This window comes from Tursiops truncatus, chromosome 6 (assembly GCF_011762595.2).
Source record: "Tursiops truncatus isolate mTurTru1 chromosome 6, mTurTru1.mat.Y, whole genome shotgun sequence".
Classification (NCBI taxonomy): domain Eukaryota; kingdom Metazoa; phylum Chordata; class Mammalia; order Artiodactyla; family Delphinidae; genus Tursiops; species Tursiops truncatus.
The window spans coordinates 95,192,210-95,216,308 of NC_047039.1; the positions used below are offsets into that span (position 1 = coordinate 95,192,210).

The window sequence follows — 24,099 nt, forward strand, 5'->3', positions numbered from 1 at the left end:
CCCAATGCAGCCCAAAATTAAATAAATAAATAAATACTTTCCCACCTATGTCATGTAGTAGGAGCTAATGAATATTTTATCATGTGTGAGGATCTGTAAATATACTGGTAGCACCGTTTCAGAATGTAAATTGTGTACGGTTCTTTGGTGAGGGGAGAGAGCAGAGTTCATGGTATAAAAGGAAATTTTGCCCTTGCTTGTCCCTCTGTATGGAAAGCTCCTTCCCCAGATATTCTCACAGTTTGCTTGCTGTCTTTATCTAGGGCACAGTTCCAGTGCCACACCTTCAAGAGACCTCCTCCATCATCCTTTCTAGATCAGCACCTCCGTCAAGCCCTCCTTCCTATATCACGTGAGTCTTTTTCGTAGCTCTTATCACTTAACAACATTATATTACATATCCATGTGTTTTATTTGTCCTGGAGAGTAGACTTTGTTCTTCTTTCCTATTGTATCCTCAGTGTCTTAAATATGGCCTGGCACATAGGTAGATGTGCAATAAATCTGTTGAATGACTAAAATGTAACAAAGGTGTCCATTCTTCTCTGTCCCCTGCTCACTGTGTCCTGTCTAGGCAAGCCCTAAAGTTCAAATTCAGCCCTCCCCCTCCCACCAAGGCTCCAGAGGTCACCTTAGAGCAGTAGCTTTCAAACATTTTTGATCATGACCCTCAGTATGAAATATATATTCAATCCCCAGTGCTCACTGAAACAACCAAAAAACCCTTACTATGAGCAATGTTTTCTGCTTCCTTTCATTCTTTTCTTTCCTTTCTTTCTTTCTTTCTTTCTTTCTTTCTTTCTTTCTTTCTTTCTTTCTTTCTTTCTTTCTCTTTCTTTCTTTCTTTCTTCCTTCCTTCCTTCCTTCCTTCCTTCCTTCCTTCCTCCCTTCTTTCTCTTTCTCTTTTTCTCTTTTTTTAAAAATAAATTTATTTATATTTTATTTTTGGCTGCGTTGGTTCTTCATTGCAGCGAGTGGAGGCTACTCTTCGTTGCAGTGCGCAGGCTTCTTATTGCGGTGGCTTCTCTTGTTGCAGAGCACGGGTTCTAGGCGTGCGGGCGTCAGTAGTTGTGGTGTGCCGTCTCAGTAGTTGTGGCTCACGGGCTCTAGAGTGCAGGCTCAGTAGTTGTGGCGCATGGAGTTAGTTGCTCCGCAGCACGTGGGATCTTCCCGGACCAGAGCTCAAACCCAAGTGCCCTGCATTGGCAGGCGGATTCTTAACCACTGTGCCACCAGGGCAGTCCTCTTTTTTTTTCTTTCTTGTCTCCACCGTCTTAGGGCAGTGTTTCTAGGAGCAGCCAGAGGGCACATTTGTAGCCTAGTCTCAGCACAACTGCCACAAATGCAGATTCCTGGGTCCATGACAGACCTGTGAATGAGAATCTTACTGGGAAGTCTGTATGCTTAACTACCCCTCTCCCCTGACCACTCCAGGTGATTCTGAAGTCTGATAAAGCTTGAGAGCCACCACTTGGGAGTTTATGAGTATCCTGAGGCTTCCCATGGGGACATATGTTGGGCAGGGCCTGATACACATTAAGGGAAGGGGCTGATCTTCCAGTTCCAGTCTAACTCAGCCCCTGAGTGCTGGAACACATGATTCTAATTTTATGAAAGTAAATTCATTCCCACCTAAGCCCCTTTCACTGCCTAGTCCCTCTGCCTGGGAGCACTTCTGGGGATTTTGTCCCTGCTTTCCTGCCTCCAGTCCTCCTAGGGCTACCACAGCTCTAAGGCCACACCCAATGAAGGGGCCCCACTTTCCCCAAGGACCTTAACCCCTTCTTCTCCCCCTGCTCTCCCCAGTCTCTTTTCCCTCCACACAAAATCACCTTCTGTTTTATGTTTAATAGCCCTCTGCTGCTTCAGCCCTTAGAATAACAACAAAAAATTCTAGCCACAATGTCTGGCTCATTTCCATCTCCATCCCCAGATGAGGGCAACACTGTTACAAGGACTTCACCCTTCCACTGGGATGCACTAGAAACTTCTTTTCATGCCAGGAACACTGCACCCCCTTAGCTGAAGAATCTCACACAATTTTCATCCTGAAAACTTGCTACAAGTATATTTACAGATCCTTACATGTATAATAAAACTTTTATTAGCCCCTAGGATGTGCCATACACCCAAGCTAAGCACTTCGCAGATAAGAGCCCATTTAATTCTTGAAGCAGCTGTCAGGGATAGATACTATTATCACCCCCATTTTAGAGATGAGGAAACTGAGGCACTAAATAATCTGACCAAGTTCCCATAACTGTAAGTGGTGTAGATCTGGGGCTGAAGCTGTAGGCGCTGAGAGAAGGGAAGGATTTTCTTCTCTTTGTAGAGCTGTCGCTTAGAGGGGCCTCGGGGTTGAGGTGCCTGAGCCCCAACATGCAGCGGGATGTAGTGATGTGTTTCTTTAGCATTTCATTCTTACAAGTGTCCAGTTTCTGAACTCAGAATACCCTCTGTCACCCGAGGCCTGGCCCCTTCTCCCTTTGGCTGAGTTCTCTCCTCAGCCCTCTGCCAAGACCTCCTAAAGTGGAGGTTGGGGGCTGGGGAGCTGCACTCTCCCTGTATACCCAGGCAGACTGGTCTGCATCCCTCGCAAAGGGTTCTTTCTGGCTTTAGATTCCGTTATCAAATCCTAAGAACAAAAGCCCCGGGACAGCTCAGGTATTATTAGCAGTAGTTCCTTCTGGGGATGGGTTTTTCATCCATGTGCTTATTTGCACATTCTATTTTCTTCAGTAAAGATGCATTACTTTTTTCAATACTAGTTAAAAATTTTTTTTCAAATTAAGAAAACTTGGATGTAAATACTTTGTGGAAATCAGCCTAACACAGATGTTCCTCCTTGGGCCTTGATATGCAATTTAAAAAGTATGAATCATATTACCACAAGTCAAACTGCCTGAGTTCCAATCACACTACTACCAAATAGTAACTCTGACCACCCCCTCCCCGCCCCCGGCAAGATCCTAAATCTTCATAAAAATGGGGATCATAGTAGTACTTTCCTTGTACTATTAGCAGACTCTTAGCACTTGCAGCCACTGTCTGAGCTCCAGATACTGTTTTGTGTTTTAGTTCATTTAATCCTCAGCACAAGTCTGTGAGGTAGTTACCCACATAATGCCCGTTTTGCAAGTGAGACACTGGAGGGTACTGAGCCAGTAAGCAGCTAAATGGGATTTGAGCTCACACAGTCTGACACCAGAACCTACCTTTAAACAACTTGTTTAAAGTTGCCTGTCAAAAGGAGCTGTTGTATTACATGACGGAATGCTTGTAAAGCGCTTAGCAAAATCCTGGCACTTAAAAAGTGCTCAATTAATAGTGCTCAGTTTCCTACAATCACATAATATTTTGTGTTTTATGTTTATTATAAAACAAACACACACAAAACGCGATTTAATTCAGCAAAAAATCTAAAAGACTGCTGAAGCGGGCGGGGTCTGTCCCGGGGTGGGGGCGGGGTGTGGGCGGACGCCCACCCGGCTGCACGAGCCGGGCAGGAGGAAGAGCCGCGGCCAGCGTGCCGGGCGCTCGGCGGGGCCCGGGGGCGGGGTCAGGGAGGCCCCGCCTAGCCGCCACCTGCGACAGGTGGAGCGCGCGGCGCCGGGCGCTCGGCCATGTCAGTGGAGAGTGCGGGGCAGGGGCCGTGGCCCGGGCCGGAGCAGGGGCCGGGGCCGGGGCCGGGGTCCGAGCCGGGGTCCGAGCCGGGGTCGCTCTGCCCCGAACACGGCCAGGCTCTGAGGTGGTTCTGCTGCTCTGAACGACGGCCCGTGTGCGTCGCCTGCGCGGGACTGGGCGGCCGCTGCCGGGGGCACCGCATCCGCCGGGCCGAGGAGCGCGCGGAAGAGCTGCGGGTGAGCTGACGTGGGAGCTGGTAGGCGGCGGGCTCCTCTGGAAGAAGGGGGCACCGGCGGGGAGGCGCTGGGCGAGACCCAGCGGGGACCCAGCAGCGGGTCCGGGAGTCCAGGCTCCGCAGTGGCACTGGCTGTAGAACGAGGCGGTTAAGGGTGTGGCTTCTGGAGTCCGGCTGACCTGAGTTCGATTCCCACCTCCATCAGGTCCTCCCTGTGAGTCTCGTAATCTCTGAGCCTCAGTGTCCTCACTTGTAGTTTGGGGGCATTTATTAGAGTTTTTGTGCGATGGGGCTGGCCTTGGGCAATAAAGGGCTTCACTGCTCCAGTTGCCTGGGACAAGATGTTCCCCAGCTTCCGCCCCGTTAGTAACTTGATAAAACTCGGCCCCTCCTCGCTCCTTTGCCCCTCGACTCAAAGCCCCTCCCCTCATCCACCCTTCAGCCTTCCTGGTAAGGTGGTTTCTTTTCCGTTTCAGGATTGGCCTGGACTGTACTTCAAGCCGATTTCACTTGGGTAAACGGAGGGGGCGGGGAAGATATCGGGAGGTTCCTACTGGAACCCTTCACCTAGGGTTTCTTTCTCCCCACCTCCACTTCCAGCTTGGCTCCGAGCTAGCCACCTTCCTGTCACCAACCTCCCCTGAGATTGGAGAGTCAAGTCACCATGGGGCTTCCTGCCTCCTTCCACCCCAGCTGTGGTCCCTGGGGGTTTCCTTGCAATTTGATTACCCTGCTTGATTCTCCCAACCTCTCCCTGGAGTTCTGCCCAGCTGTGAGGCCAGAGGGCTTAGACTGGACAGTAATAAACATACCTGACAGGGTGCTGGGACGAGGGATTCAGTTATTCAATGGCACCTGAAGGCTCCTGGTTGGTCCTACTTGTCACCACTTTCCCCATAGTGATAATGAAAATAAGCTTGGATAATGTGGTATAATGAACTTGCACAATGGATAGAGACTTTGCAAGTTCCAAAGCACTTAAATATCCGTTGCCTCATTCCAACCAGACCTTTGAAGCAGCGGCCCTACATTTTACAGATGGGGGAACGGAGGCCCAGAGAGGGGAGTAACTTTTTCAAGGTTCCTATTGTTCAGGGCCTGAACCAGGGGAGTCATTGACTAGGCCAGAGAAAACCACCTCTACTTCAGTGGTTGGAGGGAGGAAGTGATGCTAATGGGAGTGAGAATTTAATAAAATCTTAAAAAAAAAAGTTTCCATCAAGGCTGAATCTGAGTGGTAGGAGTGAAGGCTGGGCCAGGGTGGCAGGTCTGCTGCTTGTTTTGCAATGCACTCTGCCCTGGAGCAGGGCGCCTTCCCTGAATCCTGCTGAGGCCCTTAGCATATTCATCTTCTTTTCCTGGAGGGATATGTGTCTTGCCCTCTCTCCCTCCAATTTTGAGTAGACTGGCTTTTTTGCAGGCTTCCCGTCCCTCCAGCCAGCAAAGAAATTTTGCCCCAGGGCAGGATTGTTACTGAACTGGGCAAAATCAGCCCCAGTTCAACAACCTGCCTCTTACCTTCTGGATACCTGCCCTGTAGCTTTTCAGAAGCTAGTCTCAGTTCCCTCGGTCCTACGGTGTGTGGTGACCACAGCTTCCTTCCAGTCGACTCAGTTCTTTAACTGTGTATTTGGACCGGTGAAGTGTAAGACTGATTCCTAATTGTGGTTGGAAGGATTTGCAAGAGCTGCCTAGAAGAGACAGCTGAGTGGCCCTTTGGCAGATGGAACTGGGGCAATGCTCTCAGGGGAAATGGTGGAGGAACTGCCGCTTGGAAGGGCTCCAGTTGTTACCTGGAGAAATGGAGTAGCAAAGCAGGGGCCTGGCCATGTCTCCTTGGGCAAGTAACTTCTCTGTGAGCCTTGGCTTCTTCATTTCTAAAACTCTCCCCTGCTTTCATGGCCGATGCTCACAGCTTCGGGAGCTGTGAGCTGCTGAAACTCTTGTGACCAAGGAAGTGGGTGTTAGTCATTCAACAAATATTTATTCAGCGCCTTCCATGTATAGGAACTCTCTTCCAGGTCATAGGACATAGAGAACAAATCAAAGTCATGGTGCTTATGTGCCTGAGGTGGGGGGGTGGCAGATACCAAAAACGGTAAACAGACCCATGATATACAGTCAGAGAGTGAAAACTCAATGGAGAAAAATAAGCTAAGTAAGGGAATGGGGTGTGGGGATGGTCAGAGAAGGCTTCTGAAGAGGTAACATGGAGTCAGGGAGCAAGAAATATATGGGAGAAGACTGCTGGAGACAGAAGAAACAACAGGTGCAAAGGCACTGAGGTCAGGACAAATTTGGTGTGTTTATGGAATGGTTAGAAGGCCAGTGTGGGGGGTGGTAGGAGGTGACATTGGAGAGATATGCAGATATGCAGAGTCCCATCAGGTAGGGCCTTGTTGGCTAAGTTCTCACTGTGGGGGTATTGGAAAGCCATTGGAGGGTTTTGAGCTGGGATGAGACTTGATCTGATTTCCTTACCAAAGGTGGCAGTGGCCAATGGGAAGGGGGGGTGGGCGGTGGTCAAAAATAAAAGCCCAGTTAGGAGACTCTAACAGCAGTTCCTGTGAGAGATAAAGGTGATCTGGGTGGAATAGCAGAAGTAGAGGAGACCAGAAGTGGCCAGAGGAGAGACAGAATAATAAAGGGCCACCAGATTTAAGGATAAAGAGGGAAGTGGGGCCACAAAAGGTGATGATGGACAGTGAAAAGTGGTAAGACTAATGTATTGGTGACTCCATCTAAGCTGAATTGTTGGAATGGAGATTCCAGGGTACGTGATCTAGAAGGATGGGAAGTGGTGGGCAGGGTGCAGGATCCTTGAAATGAAGATTTTGGAAGTTGTATAGTTTTCAATAATGATGAGGTCTGAGATAATGACCGTGGGAGTGGGTGGCTGAGGTGGGGTAAGAGGAAAAAAGTCACTGGAATGGAGTGAATGGACCAGTGTGGATCAAGCTAGTGGGAAGCAGTCGCATAGCACAGGGAGATCAGCTCAGTGCTTTGTGACCACCTAGAGGGGTGGGATAGGGAGGGTGGGAGGGAGGGAGATGCAAGAGGGAAGAGATATGGGAACATATGTATATGTATAACCGATTCACTTTGTTATAAAGCAGAAACTAACACACCATTGTAAAGCAATTATACTCCAATAAAGATGTTTAAAAAAAAAGAAAAAAAGACACCATGGGTGTCATTTGTGTTGCAGAACAAGATTGTGGACCAGTGTGAGAGGCTGCAGTTACAGAGTGCTACCATCACCAAGTATGTGGCTGACATCCTGCCAGGGAAGAACCAGAGAGCAGTGGTAGGTAATTCTTCTGCTTTCCCTCCTCCTCTGGGCCCCCTCCTAGGATAAGACCTCAGCCTTAGGGGCTTGGACAAGTCTATGGTCCCTTCCCAACCTCACAGACTCATTGTACTGTTAGCAAAGTTGGATGCCCAGGAAGGATGGTTTCCCCTCTCTCTGAGCCTTGGTTTTGCCATCTGGGCAGAGTGGATTATTCCCAGCACATATTTGGTACAAAGACTCCGATAGAAGATGACTTTCTTCAGGTAAAGGATCAGGAAGGGTAGCATTCCCTTACCATCTTAATTATTTTGTGCTCAGCCCCAGTATTATAAAATAACCTGTGGATTTTACATTGCATATTCTTTATGACAATCTTATGCAGTAGATGGTAGTAACATCCCTGTTTTCAGATGGGGAAATGGGTCCCATAGAGTTTAAATGACTCACAGCCTCCTGCCAGAGTCAGTTCTCTGAGCTGGGTCTTCTGACGCTCAGCAGGTGATCCCTCTGCAACACCTCACTGCGGATCCTTTATTCAGTTGACTCATTGCCACTGCTACATCTTTACTCTCAAGTATGCCCTTCAAGGGCAGGGGCTGTGAATTTCTTCCTGCACATCCCTCCCTCATTCCCCCAAAGTACATGGAGCAGGCTTGGCACTGTTTTAGTATTGGGCTGGCCAAAAAGTTCGTTCAGGCTTTGCCATACCATCTTAGGGAAAAACCCAAATGAACTTTTAGGCCAACCTAATTAAAAAAAAAAATGATTTTGATTGCAAGGAACAGAACCCAGTTGAACTGGCATAAGCGAAACAGAATTTCTTGCCCTGATACAAGAGTCTTTCAGAACCTAAAGGGGAGCAGAACCAGGAACGAGGAAGCTGCTAGAAGTCTAGGCGGCTCTTCTGTGTACATCTCTGCTTTTCTCTGCACGATGATTTCTCCCTCTCTCACCCTCTTTTTCCTCAGTCTTTTTATTTTCTTGTCTTAAATGCACTGGCTAAGACCTCAGTACAATGTCAAATAGAAGCTTTTGTCGGGGAATACTTACAACATTTTGCCATTTATTTAATTATTTAACAAATCTCTGTGAGCACCTACCACACACCAAGCACTGTTGGTCTATGTGCTAGAGATTCCACAGTGAACAAAACATTCGAAAGTTTCTGTTTTCATGAAGCCTACATTCTAGTCAGGGGAGAGGGGTAATAACAAATAAAATATATGCTATATCAGAAGGTGATAAGTGCTATGGAGAAATATAACAGGAAGGGGGATTGGTCATGTTGAGGATGGGGGTTGTAACTGCATATGCTGTGATCAGGAATCACCTAGTTAAGAAGATTGATATTTGCACAGAATTTACGGGAGGTGAGGGAATGGATCATATATCTGGGAGAAGAGTGTTCCAAAACGGGGGAAAGGCAAGTGCAAAAGCCCTGAGGTGGGGATGTACCTGGCAAGTTGGAGTAGCAGCCAGGAGGCCTATGAGGCTGAAGCAGAGTGATCCCACATGCCACAGGGCAATTAAGCCTGCGTGCCACAACTAGAGAGCCTGCGTGCCACAACTACTGAGCCCACGTGCCACAACTAAGACCTGACACAGCCAAATAAATAAATAAAAAGTGGAAACAACTTAAAAAAAAAAAAGCAGGGGTCCAAGGACTGAGCTCTAGGGCACTTCAACTTTTAACCATTGAGAAGATAGGAAGAGGCAAAGTAGACCAAGAAGTAGCAATCAATGAGCTAGGAGTAAAACTAAGAGTGTTGTGTCCCACAATAGGTTTCAAGGAAGTGGAGGAGATCATTGGTGTCAAATGTTGCAGAGAAATCAAGTCAGGTGAGAAATGAGAATGGACTATTTAGTAACATGCTCATCATTGGAGATCCTGACAAGAGGAGTTTTGTAGAGCATTGCCTTGAAAGTTTGATTAGCGTGGGTTTCAGAGAGGATAGGAGAAGAGCAATTTGGGATAGTTGGCCTAGATGACTCTTGAGGAACTTTGCTATAGAAGGGAGCTGAGAAATGGGATGATAGCGGAGGGGGATATGGGATCAAGAGGGTAATATGTTTGCTTTGGTTTTTTTTTTTTTTTTTTTTTTTTTGTGGTACGCGGGCCTCTCACCGTCGCGGCCTCTCCCGTTGTGGAGCACAGGCTCCAGACGCGCAGGCTCAGTGGCCATGGCTCATTTTATTTTACGTTTTCTATGCTTTTTTTCTTCCTTTCCTCCCTTCTGTTGAGTTAATCAACCCCTCCTCCCTCCTTTTTCCCTGTGCTAGCTTGAAAGTTATACCTTCTATTTACAGTCTATTTTCGGTCCCCTTAAGATTTTAACACAAATAAATAATGTCTAAAATGAATCAACCCGAATGATACAAGTACCATAAGAATGCTTTCAGTCAATAACCCCTCAGGTCTTACGTGTCGTTGTCCAATATTTTAGTTAAAGTACATCTTTTAATAATTCCCTCATTCATAGGAAATTTTCCATTTTCATTTATTTATTTATTTAGGCTGCACCAAGTCTTTAGTTGTGGCATGTAGGATCCTTTGTTGCAGCACGCAGAATCTTTAGTTGCAGCATGCAGGCTCATAGTTGCCACATGCGGGCTTCCCAGTTGTGGCTTGTGGGCTCCTTAGTTGCAGCATGCATGCGGGATCTAGTTCCCTGACCAGGAATGGAACCCAGGCCCCCTGCACTGGGAGCATGGAGTCTTCCCCTGGACCACCAGGGAAGTCCCAGAAGTTTTCCATTTTTGATCAGAGAGGTCTTATTGTGCTCTAATTTTTGCATGATGGTTTAGATGAGTATAAGATTCTAAAGTAAATCACAAGCCCTATTCAGGGCAACTAGTTGAGTCCTCAGCTCTTGATTACACCAGTTTTCAGTTTCCTCTCTACTTTTGGACTCCAGGGGATTTCCTTTCCCGAGCTGCCAGAGTAGCTTCACTTTTTTTTTAAAATTTTATTTATTTATTTATTGGCTGCATTGTGTCTTCGTTGCTGCGTGCGGGCTTTCTCTAGTTGCGGCAAGCGAGGCTACTCTTCACTGCGGTGCATGGGCTTCTCACTGCGGTGGCTTCTCTTGTTGCGGAGCATGGGCTCTAGGTGCGCAGGCTTCAGTAGTTTTGGCTCACGGGCTCTAGAGCTCAGGCTCAGTAGTTGTGGCACACAGGCTTAGTTGTTCCCCAGCATGTGGGATCTTCCCGGACCAGGGCTCGAACCCGTGTCCCCTGCATTCGCAGGCGGATTCTTAACCACTGTGCCACCAGGGAAGCCGTAGCTTCACTTTTTTTTTTTTTTTTTCTTTTGCGGTACACGGGCCTCTCACTGCTGTGGCCTCTCCCGCTGCAGAGCACAGGCTCCGGACGCGCAGGCTCAGTGGCCATGGCTTATGGGCCCAGCCGCTCCGCGGCATGTGGGATCCTCCCGGACCGGGGCACGAACCCGTGTCCCCTGCATCGGCAGGCGGACTCTCAACCACTGCGTCACCAGGGAAGCCCCTGTAGCTTCACTTTTAAAAAGGATGTTTTGAGCTATTTTCCCAGCACTTCTGTGTTTTGTTCTGGGAGGGATTTTAGTTTATTCAGGCATATCTTTGGTGAGCAAAGTTTTCTTTTTTCTCTGCTATTTTTTTCTGGGAATGACTCAAGAAACATGTTGAAATTGACTGCAGGCTTCTTGTCTGGGAGTATCTGGTGCATATTGGGTCTGTCCTTGATCCTGATCACAAAGTACAAATGTGGCTGCAGAGACCCACCCATGGGAAAGGCACTGAAGTGGCATAGAGAGAAGAGCAATACCTAATGTAATCAAATATTTATGTGCTGGGCCTTGTTCTATTTGCTTTATATGTATTAACTCATTTAATCCTCACAATAGCCTTATGAGGTTGGTACTATTATTATCCCCATTTGACATATTAGAAAACTGAGGCACAGGGAAGATAGTAATATGCTCAACGTTCCACAGATAGTAAGTGGAACAGCTAAGATTTAAACCCAGGCACTGTTTCTACAGCCTGATTTCCTAACCACTGCGTTATGTTGCCTCAAAAGAACACTGGAGTTGGAGTCTGAATCTCTGGGTTCACTTGGCCATTCAGTTAGCCACTCTCTCTTCTCCATTGGGCAAATTGTGGGTCTCAGTTTCTTCTGAAGCAGGTCTTCAGGGGCAGGGAATGAGGAGAGCTGCTGGCTACCTGTGACTTTCTGGCATGAAGGAAACAGTTCTGCTCTCACCTGTCTGGCAAGAGTGCAGGAGCTTCACGCAACAATGCCTTTGAGGAGGATTGGTTACCAGATGGCATTGGTACAGGGGAATAGTGTTGGACTGAGAGTCAACAGAACTGGGTTCTAGCCCCTGCTCTAGCCATTGGCTTGGCATGTGAGCACTACCAAGAGATTTTTTACTGGTTGGAAGGAACTTTCCCATTCAGTCATTCAGTAAATATTTGAGCACCTACTCTGTGCTAGATGCTGTGCTACCTGCTAGGGGACACATGTTAACTTCATTGACTTACAACTGATTTCAGCCCTCCTGCATGGAAGGTGAGAATTCTATCATGGAAGCAGTTAGAATGAACAGATTTGGGAAGTAATGAGCTTTTTGCCCTCAGCCATGGCCAGAGTATTAACTGGACTACTGTTGATGTGCATGCTGTTGATGGGGAAGACTTTTTAGTCCTTTCTGCTCTGCAATTCTATGACTCTCTGACCTTGGTCTCTTGACCTTGGGATTTCCAACTGTGAAAAGCAGGTGATTCCAGCTGATCTGTAAGTCCTGCCCAGCTCTTTCATTCTGTCATCTTAGCTCCATGAGATATGGCCTGGACGTCTGGATCTCAAAGTTCTTTACCCTAAACCACATTTGGGAAATCTTAGGGCTCGGATGGTTTAAGCACTGCCTTTACTGTACCCATGGCAGACATTGCTAATCAATCTCAGCACTCCTTCCGGCTGAGCCCAAGCCCTCCTAATCTTGACTGGGGCTCTGCCAGGACTCCTCATTTTACCTTTTGTCAGAGCACAGCCAGTGCGGCACGGGAACTGGTCATCCAGCGGCTGGGTCTGGTGAGGAGTCTGTGTGAGAGCGAGGAGCAGAGGCTGCTGGAACAGGTGCACGGTGAAGAGGAGCGGGCCCATCAGAGTATACTGACACAGCGAGTACACTGGGCCGAGGCACTGCAGAAGCTCGACACCATCCGCACCAGCCTGGTGGACATGCTCACCCATCTGGATGACCTCCAGCTGATTGTAAGTCAGGCAAGGGTGAAGACACAGCCAGTTGGCCAGACTCCCCCAAGGTCTGAAAACACTGAGAATGTTTATTGGTAGGAAGTAGGTGGAAAATGATAATTTGGAAAAGGGATGAGACAGGGCAATAGAACTATATGGATTTTTTTTTGCACTTGGTAATTGTTCTTTCAATAGTGAGCAAATATTTACTGAGTGCTTGCTGTATGCTAAGCATTGTGCTATGGGGTGGAGGTATAGGATACAGCTGTCAGCAACTCACAGCCTTATGGAAGAGACAAATGTATAGAACTGATAATTAGGATATGGAGGGATACGTGCTATGGTAGAGGGCACTACTGGGATGTGGGGCCCCTGCAGTCCAGCCTTGAGGGAGTGGTAGTCAGGGAAGGCTTCCTGAATTAAGCAACTTAGAAGCTGATGCCTGAAAGACAAGAGTCACAGCTTTATTAAAGGAAGTGGGGAGGATGAGAGAGACCAGAAGCTTGAAGAGAACACTGCACTGACAAGGGGTCCACTGCAAATACAGAGCTCATCCTCACTCCTAACACCCAGAAATTACCATGGCCAATATGCTGGTACATATCCTTTCAAAGTATTTTATATACCTATGCAGGTATCCGCAGTTCTAAGGTGGCAGTGCTCCATCTGAGTAGATGTGCCAAGCAGAGAAATGAGAATGTGGAACGACCAAGCTGTCCCGCTGCAGTTCAAGGGGGGCAGTTTCTGTGACTGTCCCAGATTGTGCGTTTATTTCATTACACAGCTTCCATGTGCCGAGCACATTCTGCCCCAAACCTTGGGACAGTCACAGTAGAAGATTCAGAAAGAGTCCTAGCCGTTGAGCCGGTGACAGGCTTGGTGGGGGATGAAATGTTGAGTAAATATGTGATTGTCCTGAAGTGTAGCTGAGGGAAACCCAGGATGCCATGGGACACAGGGGACAGAGGGGATCGCTGATGGGGGAGGTATGTGAAGAAGGATCCATAAAGTTTTGTGCGGGGTCTTAAAGAAGGAGTAGACGTTTGTATTCTAGAGTTTCTGTCCACGTGGAGCCCTCCATGCAAGTTGATTATATTTAAGTCTTGATGACTGCCTGCTGGGTTTCTGGTGCCAAGCCTGACTCTGCTTTCTTTTCTCACAGCAGAAGGAGCAGGAGATTTTTGAAAGGTGAGTATGGCCCCCGGTATTTGCTTGGGCAGTCACGGAAACCACGGCCTTAGGCCTCTACTTAGTCCATTGCCATCAGGCCCGCTGCTCCTGGGAGGAAGCTCATGGCGGGCAGCTGAGTACCTTCCCTGAAGCCAGGCTCAATGGACAAGGGTCTTCCTGCCCCTAGCTTGGAGAGCCACTTTAGACCCATGTGGAAGGGCAGTGAAATAAATAATGAGTCAGAGGCTTGCCATGGGCTTTCTTAAATATTATCCTATTAAAAAAACGTACAGTCACCCTGTGGAAGGGGTTTCCCACCCTCATCTACAGATGAGAACGCTGAGGCTCAAAGAGGGGAAGGGACTTGCCTAAGCCCCAGAGCTGGGGCTTGGACCCACACCTGACACCTGACCCAGTACTGTCTTCTCTACCTCACTTCCCCTTTCTCTGATGAAAGAATCTTTGAAATTTAAGTCTGCATTACCACTCAAAACTTCATTTTAATTATGCAATAATAAAAGAATTTCACCAGACCCTAACTGAGTTCTGAAAGGTTCTGAGATCCAAGAGCCTGAGGAAGTGACCAAGAGGGTGTAATTTTCCAGGCAAAGAAATTAAATTCTTACACTGTGTGTGTGAGATTTCAGAGCTCTACTTGGGGAGCACAGTCTATTCTTCTTTATTTTTATATTTAAGTTCAATAGCAATACATGTGCATGGGAGAAAGAAAAAATTTTTCACCAGTTTAAAACCATTTAAAATTAAAAATGTCTCCATCACCTCTTCCCAATCCTGTTCCCAGTGGTGATCAGTTTTAACAGTTAGATGTGTGTCTTGTAGGCTTTCCTGTGTTTAGTCATAGAAGAGTGTGTGGGATTCTGTTTTCCTCTTAAAATTTTTTTTTGAAAACGTAGATGGGATCGTTTTATACTTGTTTTATAACTTATCAGGCTATCTATCTTGGAATCTTTCCATATCAGTACATTTATATTTACCTCACTTTTTGGAAAGTCTTTGAACTATTCCACAGTACAGATGTTCCTAAATTTAATTTGCTATCTCCTTACAATCTTTCCATGCTTCTGCTAGTCTTCTCTTTCTCCTTTATCTTCATCATCTTCCTTTAACAGTCTGCCCTCAATACCAAGCTGATCTGATTTTTGAAAAAATGTTTTATCTTTATTTTTTGTTTTGAAACATTTTAAACTTACAGAAAAGTTGCCAAAATAGTATAATGAACTTAGAAATATTTTATTTATTTATCTATTTATTTTTGGCTGCTTTGGGTCTTCGTTGCTGCGTGCGGGCTCTCTCTAGTTATGGTGAGCGGGGGCTACTTTTCATTGTGGTGCACAGGCTTCTCATTGTGGTGGCTTCTCTTGTTGCGGAACATGGGCTCTAGGCGCACAGGCTTCAGTAGTTGTGGCACGAGGGCCTCAGTAGTTGTGGCTCATGGGCTCTAGAGCGCAGGCTCAGTAGTTGTGGCGCATGGGCTTAGTTGTTCCGTGGCATGTGGGATCTTCCCGGACCAGGGCTCGAACCTGTATCCCCTGCATTGGCAGGCGGATTCTTAACCACTGCGCCACCAGGGAAGCCCTGAACTTAGAAATATTAATTGATAATATTTGGCCACATTTGCTCTCTCTGTTTCTTATCTGTCTCTTTTTTCCTGTCTGTCATCCTGTCTGTCTGACTATCTATCTATCTAATGTATATATAAAACAACTTATTCTTTTCTGACCTATTTGAGAGTAAATTGCAGAAAGCACGACTTTTAATCCCTAAATACTTCAATGTGGATCTCCGAAGAACAGACCTTCTCTTACATAACCACAGCATACTTATTTATTTATTTAATTTTGGCTGCGCTGCACAGCTTGTGGGATTTTAGTTCCCCAACCAGGAATTGAACCCGGGCCCTCAGCAGTGAGAGCACGGAGTCCTAACCACTGGACCGCCAGGGAATTCCCCCACGGTGTACTTATTAAATTCAGGAAATCTCATGTTGATGTAATACTATTATCTAATATATAGTCTGTATTCAAATGTTGCCAGTTGTACTAAGAATGTTCTTAACAGTGTTTGGATTTTTTCCCTCTGATCCATCTGGTCTTTTTAAATCTGTAATTGTGCCTTAACCTTTTATTTTCTAAACACTTTTAAAGAGTCTAAGGACAGTTTTATAGAATATCTCGCAATTTGAGTTTATTTAATGTTATCTCATGATTAGATTCAGGTTATGCATTTTGAGCAGGAATATTTCATTAAGTGATGTGTCCTCAGTCCATCATACCAGGGGACACATAATGTCATTTTGTCCCATTATCAGGGATATTAGGGTTTTTTTTTAATAAATGTATGTATTTTATTTATTTAATTTTGGCTGCGTTGGGTCTTCGTTGGCTGTACGCGGGCTTTCTCTAGTTGCGACTAGCCGGGGCTACTCTTTGTTGCGATGCACGACCTTCTCATTGCGGTGGCTTCTCTTGTTGCGGAGCACGGGCTCTAGGTGCACGGGCTTCAGTAGTTGTGGCACGTGGGCTCAGTAGTTGTGGCTCGCGGGCTCTAGGGCACAGGCTCAATAGTTGTGGCGCACGGGCTTAGCTGCTCTGCGGCATGTGGGATCTTCCTGGACCAGGGCTTGAACCTGTGTCCCCTGCATTGGCAGGCGGATTCTTAAACACTGCACCACCAGGGAAGCCCCAGGGATATTAATTTTTTTAATTGAAATATAATTGACATACAATATTATATTAGTTTTTTTTAATTGAAGTATAGTTGATATACAATATTATATGTTACAGGTGTACAATATAGTGACTCAATTTTTAAAGGTTATAATCCAGTTATAGTTATTATAAAATATTAACTATATTCCCTGTGTTGTACAATATATCCTTGTAGCTTTTTTTATACATAATGGTTTATAATTCTTAATCCTGTACCCCTATCTTGCCCATCCCTCCTTTCTTCTCCCCATTGATAAACACTAGTTCTCTATATCCCTGTATCTTTTTTGTTATAGTCACCAGTTTTTGTTTTTTAGATTCCACATATAAGTGATAGCATACAGTATTTGTCTGTTTGACTTATTGCATTGATCATAATACCCTCCAGGTCCATACATGTTGTTGCAAATTTCTTTTTTTTTATGGCTGAGTGGTATTCCATTGTATATATGTACCACATCTTCTTTATCCATTCATCTGTTGATGGACACTTAGGTAGCTTCCATATCTTGGCAATTGTAAATAATGCTGCTATGAACGTTGGGGCTCATCTATCTTTTTGAATTAGTGTTTTGGTTTTTGGGGGGTATATACCCAGGAATGGAATTGCTGGGTCATATAGTAGTTCTATTTTTAGTTTTTTGAGAAACCTCCATACTGTTTTCCACAGTGCCTGCACCAAGTTATATTCCCACCAACAGTGTATAAGAATTCCCTTTTCTCCACATCCTTGCCAACATTATTTGCATTCTTTTTTTTTTTTTTTTTTTTGCGGTATGCTGGCCTCTCACTGTTGTGGCCGCTCCCGTTGCGGAGCACAGGCTCCGGACGCGCAGGCTCAGCGGCCATGGCTCACGGGCCCGGCCGCTCCGCAGCATGTGGGATCTTCCCGGACCAGGGCACGAACCCGTGTCCCCTGCATTGGCAGGTGGACTCTCAACCACTGCGCCACCAGGGAAGCCCCATTTGTTTTTATTTCCTTTGCTTTAGGAGATGGATCCAAAAAAATATTGCTACAATTTATGTCAAAGAGTGTTCTGCCTATGTTTTCCTCTAGGAGTTTTATGGTTTCCAGTCTTATATATAGGTCTTTAATACATTTTGAATTTATTTTTGTATATGGTGATAGAGAATGTTCTAATTTCATTCTTTTACATGTAGCTGTCCAGTTTTCCCAGCACCACTTATTAAAGAGACTGTTTTTTCTCCATTGTATCTTCTTGCCTCCTTCATCATGTGGGTTTATTTCGGAGCTCTCTGTTCTGTTCCATTGATCTATGTGTCTGTTTTTGTGCCAGTACCATACTGTTTCAATTACTGTAGCTCTGTAGTATAGTCTGAAGTCAGGAAGCATGATTCCTCCAGCTCTATTCTTCTTTCTCAAGATTGTTTTGGCTATTTGGGGTCTTTTGTGTTTCCATAAGAAATTTAAAATTATCCTAGTTCTGTGAAAAATGCCATTGGTATTTTGATAGGGATTGCATTGAATCTGTAGATTGCCTTGGGTAATATGGTCATTTTAACAATATTCTTCCAATCCAAAAACACAGTGTATCTTTCCATCTGTTTGTGTCATCTTCAATTTCTTTCATCAGTGTCTTATAGTTTTCTGAGTACAGGTCTTTTACCTCCTTAGGTAGGTTTATTCCTAGGTCTTTTATTCTTTTTTTTTTTTTTTTTTGGTATTGTATTCTTTTTGATGTGATGGTAAATGGGATTGTTTCCTTAATTTCTCTTTCTGACAGTTCATTGTTAGTGTATGGAAATGCAACAGATTTCTCTATATTAATTTTGTATCCTGCAACTTTACCAGATTCACTGATGAGCTCTAGTAGTTTTTGGGTGGCATCTTGAGGATTTTCTATGTATAGTATCATGTCGTCTGCAAACAGTGACAGTTTTACTTCTTCCTTTCCAATTTGGATTCCTTTTTTTTTTTTTTTTTTTGCGGTACGCGGGCCTCTCACTGTTGTGGCCTCTCCCGTTGCGGAGCACAGGCTCCGGATGCGCAGGCTCAGCAGCCATGGCTCACGGGCCTAGACGCTCTGCGGCATGTGGAATCTTCCCAGACCAGGCCACGAACCCGTGTCCCCTGCATCGGCAGGCGGACTCTCAACAACTGCACCACCAGGGAAGCCCTGGATTCCTTTTATTTATTTATTTTGTTGCCTGATTGCTGTGTCTAGGACTTAGTTTGCTTGTTTATTCACTTATTTAGTATCAATATAGACTCACTGATTGTTATTTTATTCAGTGCATTATAATCTGTTAGTACTATTATTAATTTTGATCTTCAAAATCTCTCAGATTTGGCCAGTAGGAGCCCCTTCAAGCCAGATCTTGTGTCCTTTTGACAACTTCTCATCATTCTTTGAGTACTTTCTTGCTTTCTGGCACAAGAAGATATCCTAGGCTCAACGTGTTCTTTTCCTGCCTCAGCCTGGAATCAGCTAATTTCTCCAGGGTGTCTTGGGTTTTTTTAGTGGGGAATCGTATTTAAAAACCAAGATTGAACCATTAGGTGTGTTCATTGCTATTAATGCGTCATTGCTTCCAGGCCTTCCCAGTGGACAGCATACAGAGCTAGGGAGTGTGTGTGCATGTAACTTTTTTATTCCTGAGTTTGTATCATAACTTCTAATTCCAATCAAACACCACAGGATTTTTCCTTTCCGATATATTTATTCATCTGTTCAGTCCTGTGATACATGCAATGTTGTTTGAGAGTTGCTAAACCCATAGTATGATTGACAAACCTACTAGTAGAGTTCAAGATTTGCTTGTAGTCCTTTGTGCCTTTGTGTCTTTAGACTGGGGGTTCATACTCTCAAAGTAGAGTCGGCCCTCCATTTCCATGGTTTCCCCATTCATAGATTCAACCAAACATGGATTTGAATGTTTTTGAATCTGCAGATGGGGAACCTCGGATACAGAGAGCTTGACTATAAGGGACTTGAACACCCAATGGATTTTAGTATTTGTGGGGGGTCTGGAACCAGTCCCCCAGGATATGGAGGGATGACCGTACTGTTTTCAAAACCTGTTGTTTTGGCCCCCAAGGTTATTTCCACATCTGTGGCTGAGCTCAACCCTGGCCTGCCACGGCAGCAGGTCCCCCTGCACAGACTGGGTATACTGGTCCTGGCCAGGGCCCTGCTGTGTCCCAGCCCCATTTCACTCCCGCTCCTTTGGGGTCACGAGTTTTCTCTTCTGTACCATGAGGTACCTGGACCAGCTGTTTCTCTAGACTCTGGTGTCTACGACTGGCCTCAGATTTGCTCTGATGATGATTTAGCATGGCTGACTCCAGCTCCTATTTCCTCCTCACCTGTTGGCTGGGGATTCTCCAGAGCTAGCTTCAGTGCTTTGAGGAGATGGCAACAGAGCCTCTCTTGTCCTGACCACAAGGAGCCTTTGTAACCAAAGCCTGCTTTCAGCTTTTCTAGGGCTCTGTTAACCTCGCTCCTCCCAAGCCAGAGCAGTCAGTGTCAGTCTTAAAAAAAAGAGCTCACATCTATGAGGAGACATGCCCCACCCTCTCCCCCCATCCTCTGTTTATGGACAGAGCCACAAGATTTGGGGAAGAGAGTGTGTGCTGTCACTTCTCTGCTGCCTGAGCTCAAAGGCCATCTTTGGGATTAGAGACAGTGGGAACAAGAGAAGCCACTGCAATGAGAACCCCGCTTTTAATATATTTTCTACTAAAAATCAAGCTGTCAAGACAGGAAAATATTACTGGTTTTGTTATGACAAGGGAACAGGTAAGAATTGTGAATTCATAAAGGATGAAAACACAAGACATTGTTCTCATTATACATACAGTATACATAAGCTGATTAGCTGTGGACTATTAAAACATTTAAGACGTCACACACACATGTACATTGAAACAAGAAACACAGGACAATTTTAATCTTTGATATGTCATAACTACCAAGAGAAAGAACATCACTGATTTGAGTCTAATTGTTTTCCTGGCATACAATCATTATATAGGCCAGGCCTAAAGCATACTGTATATTGTTAAAGACATCTTTAGGCAAATATAAACATTCTCATTTGGGAGCTTTTTCTCCCTACCCAAACTGGCTTTCTCAGAAGCCAGTTCAGAGGTCTGTGAAGCCCTGTGACGAACCCTCACTTTGCCCCACACCCCTTCAGATTTTACTTCAAGTCAGGGGAAGGATTATGTTGAATGGTGCCTGGATCCCAGCCTGGGTTTGTTCTGTTTTTGCATGGAGGCAACAGTTGAATCCAGGTCTTCTTTTTAGCTTGGGTGCTTTCTCTGAATCTCCGTTCTTTCCTGTCAAATGGAATAACAACTGCCTCCCAGGTTATAGCAAAGATCATATGAGATTCTCTATAGAAAACAGCAAGCCCAGAGCCTGGCTGCTTAATAAATGGCAGTACTCCCCTCCTAAGCATCTTCTGTTCCCAAATCCCTTCCAACAAAACCCAGTCCCCCCTGTGAGCTGAATAGAGGTAGTTATTGGGAGCAAAGTGCTATGACTACTTTATGGTTGGGGTGATCACTGATAGTTCCTTCTTGCATGACCCTTCGGGGCTGTTTGCATTTTAAGAGGAGAGGAATGGCTCTACCTTCTGACCACACCAGTAGATTTTGCTGCAATAGGTTTTGTAGGAAGGCAAAATTTTCTCCACGCAGGTCGGTGGAGCGGAAAGACTACGGCACAAGAGGCTCAGGTCCTCCTCCCAGTTCTGCTGCTAACTCACCAGAGACACTGGCAAGTTGCTTCCCCCATAGAACACACTGACTACAAGTTCTAATACTGGCACCAAGTATTTACCTCCCTGTAAACCGTGTGCCTTGCTGGAATTAAGGCTCCAGGGCATAGAGGGAATGCCCACCTTCTCTTTTGGCTCCACCCCCCTTTGGGGGCTCCTATGTGGGGCCTGTCTGCCATTCTTTGTGTCACCCTCGTGGGAAGAGGATTTGACTTCTGTCCCCATCCTGTATTGATCCAGATACATTTCCAGAACCTTCCTAAATCTCTTTTTTTTTTTTCTTTTTTCCTGCATAAGGACGGAGGAAGCAGAGGGCATTTTGGATCCCAAGGAGTCGGAAAAGTTAAACTTTAACGAGAAGTGCACTCGCAGCCCACTACTGACCCAGCTCTGGGCGACAGCTGTTCTCGGGTCCCTCTCAGGTTAGGAGCTGCTGGAGCCTGGCACCAGTTGGAGTAACTGGGCTTCTGTCTGTCTGGGGTTTGCTGCTGGGTCACAGTGGGGACTGGTGCATCTGGGATCTCAGGTTAAGCAAACAGTGATACTGGATGCAGGCTTGTCTATGGAGTCAAGGTTCTGGACAGGCCTGGGGCAGCTGGGCCAGGTCCTCCCTGTTTCCAGACCAGCCTGCTCTGTGCTTGGGTCTGGGATAAATCTTGTTCCTGGAAATTACGTCCTCCTTAAGTCCTGCCCTAGTGCAAGAGCTCAGTATTATTTCTTGGAAACCTAGTTTCTCTTTAAGAAGATATAATTGATGGGCAACTGGAGAGCATCTTGAGCGAGAATTGAGCTTCCCGGATTCGTCTCACTTACTAACTTAACATTGATCAGGCCAGCTAACATGGTCTCCTGCCTCCAGGAATTCCCCGAGTGGGAGGGTTCTCAAAGCAGGCTTCCCCCAAGCTAGATGGAAGCTCCCACACTGCCCGTTGTGGTATTTTCACAATTCACAGAAAGGTTAGGTTAATGGATTGAATTTTCCTCAGTTTTAATCCTCCCTCCCTGCACGTTATCCCTAAAACGTTAGTACAAGCTATAGCTCATCTCTAGATTCTGGTGTCCAGTAGTGCCTGATCTGCCAGCAGTCCCATTTAGGTAGTTGTAGGAAACTGCATATCTGATGCTTCCAAGCCTCCAGGAACCGTGTCGCTAGGACAAGTCTGATCTGGAAACTGCAGATATGCCCAACTGGAATGCGGTATGATCAGTGTTAGATGCTAAATGTAGGAACAACATGCTGGGTCTTCATTTTGCCCCTGCCACCAACTTGGTGTGTGACCTCGGGGCAACTCGCTTCTCCTCTCTGGGTCTTATATCTATCAAAGTTAACAGATGAGCGTCTTGGACTATTAATAACTACTGTGGTCATGGCCACAATTTATTGAGCACTTACTAATGCTTGGCACTTTACATGCATCATCTCATTTGATCCTCACATCCACCCTGTGGTAAGTCCTATTCTGATCCCCATTTTACAGATGAGGAATCTGAGGCTCAGAGAGTAAATGGCTTATCTGCCAGTGAGTGGTGAGGAAGCCCTTTGCTACGTGGCCAGGTTAGGGCTGAGGGTGGGCCTTGGGCAAGTCTGAGAATTCTTTCTGGCAGGCACGGAGGACGTGCGTATCAACGAGAGGACTGTCAGCCCCTTCCTGCAATTGTCAGATGATCAAAGGACCCTGACCTTCAACGCCAAGAAGTCCAAGACCTGTGCAGATGGCCCGGAGCGCTTTGACCACTGGCCCAATGCCCTGGCCACCACTTCCTTCCAGGCTGGGCTCCATGCCTGGACGGTGAACGTCGAGAACAGTTGTGCCTATAAGGTGGGTGTGGCCTTAGGCCAGCTGCCCCGCAAGGGTTCTGGCAGTGACTCTCGTCTGGGCTACAATGCCTTCTCCTGGGTCTTCTCCCGCTACGACCAGGAGTTCCGTTTCTCACACGATGGGCAGCATGAGCCCCTGGCATTGCTGCGCTGCCCAGCTCAGCTGGGGGTGCTGCTGGACTTGCAGGCACAGGAGCTGCTATTCTACGAGGCAGGCTCGGGCACGGTGCTCCACACCCACCACGCGTCCTTCCCTGGGCCCCTCTTCCCAGTCTTTGCTGTGGCTGACCAGACCATTTCCATCGTCCGCTGACCTTTAGCCATGGGGAGACCAGGTCTACCTCCCCACCACTCTTTCAGGCCATATTTCTACCCAGTGTCTTTTTCCCAGATGTTGCCTGTGCCCAATGGGCAGCTTTTAGGAGGGGTTCTGGGTACAACCATTAAAAGCCAGGTATCTGTGGGGAACCTGCTACTCCCTGGGCCTTGGTTTCCCAAATGCACTGTGCATCTGCCCCTCTGAGGGTGTCTTGTTCACCACTTTCTCTCTGGCATCCAGCATGGTACCTGGTGCATAGTAAGTGTGCGATAAATATTTGGCCAGCAAGTGGACGGATGGACGGATGGATGGTGCATGGATGGGTGGATGGACAGGTGACCGGATGCACGTGGTAGACTCTTCTGGAGCAGCACTGCCCCCAGTAGATGCCGTTCTCTGGCAGAAAAGCCTGTGGCTGAAGCTCGTCATCCCCTCAGTTCAGTGTTTCTCAGTCCTTTTCATGACACGGCATACAGAGGAAACATTTTTCTAGCACAAGGACAACCTGGAAGGGATTCAGAACTCCTGCCAGGCTGCTGTTGGCCAGAGGACTCCGGCCCGTAGGGCTGTGTCCTCACCCAGGTTTTGCATAGCCACTGGGAAGACTGAGGGGACCCTGTCTCCAGGTAGCCTGGCTGCGGCACACCCATCGGCAGTGCTGCCTTGGACTAGGCAGGGCTCCAGCCAGCACTCACCCGTGGCAACAGGGATGAGCTTTTTCCCCAACTGCAGCTGATGTGTGCTCCCAACTAATGACTTCTCTAACATAATGTGGGGACCAGGGTGAGGACTTCAAGCCAGAAAGGGCTGAGGGAGTAAGAGGGCCAGCCTTAGGGAACATGTACATTATTAAAGGTTTTCAAAGACTGAAAATTTCTTCCATGTTCTTTGTTGGTAATTGGGCAAATCTCCCAGGTGCCAGCTCAG

General features: G+C 46.5%; 1 protein-coding gene across 1 annotated transcript; it reads left to right on the top strand.

Moving 5' to 3' along the window:
• The first annotated feature begins 3,590 nt into the window (after positions 1–3,590).
• BSPRY (B-box and SPRY domain containing) lies at positions 3,591–24,035 on the top strand. The gene is made up of 6 exons (XM_019946353.3): positions 3,591–3,860; positions 7,068–7,166; positions 12,177–12,407; positions 13,552–13,577; positions 21,332–21,456; positions 22,640–24,035. The coding sequence occupies exons 1-6, from the start codon at positions 3,624–3,626 to the stop codon at positions 23,164–23,166; spliced, it is 1,245 nt and encodes a 414-aa protein (XP_019801912.1). The 5' UTR covers positions 3,591–3,623; the 3' UTR covers positions 23,167–24,035.
• The last annotated feature ends 64 nt before the right edge of the window (positions 24,036–24,099 follow it).

What these genes read in the sequence shown, in the direction of transcription:
- BSPRY (XM_019946353.3), top strand. Translation starts at nt 3,624, where the DNA reads ATGTCAGTGGAGAGTGCGGGGCAGGGGCCGTGGCCCGGGCCGGAGCAG. An exon ending in AGCGCGCGGAAGAGCTGCGG is followed by an intron (nt 3,861 to 7,067) that starts GTGAGCTGACGT and finishes TTTGTGTTGCAG; the next exon opens with AACAAGATTGTGGACCAGTG. An exon ending in GGAAGAACCAGAGAGCAGTG is followed by an intron (nt 7,167 to 12,176) that starts GTAGGTAATTCT and finishes ACCTTTTGTCAG; the next exon opens with AGCACAGCCAGTGCGGCACG.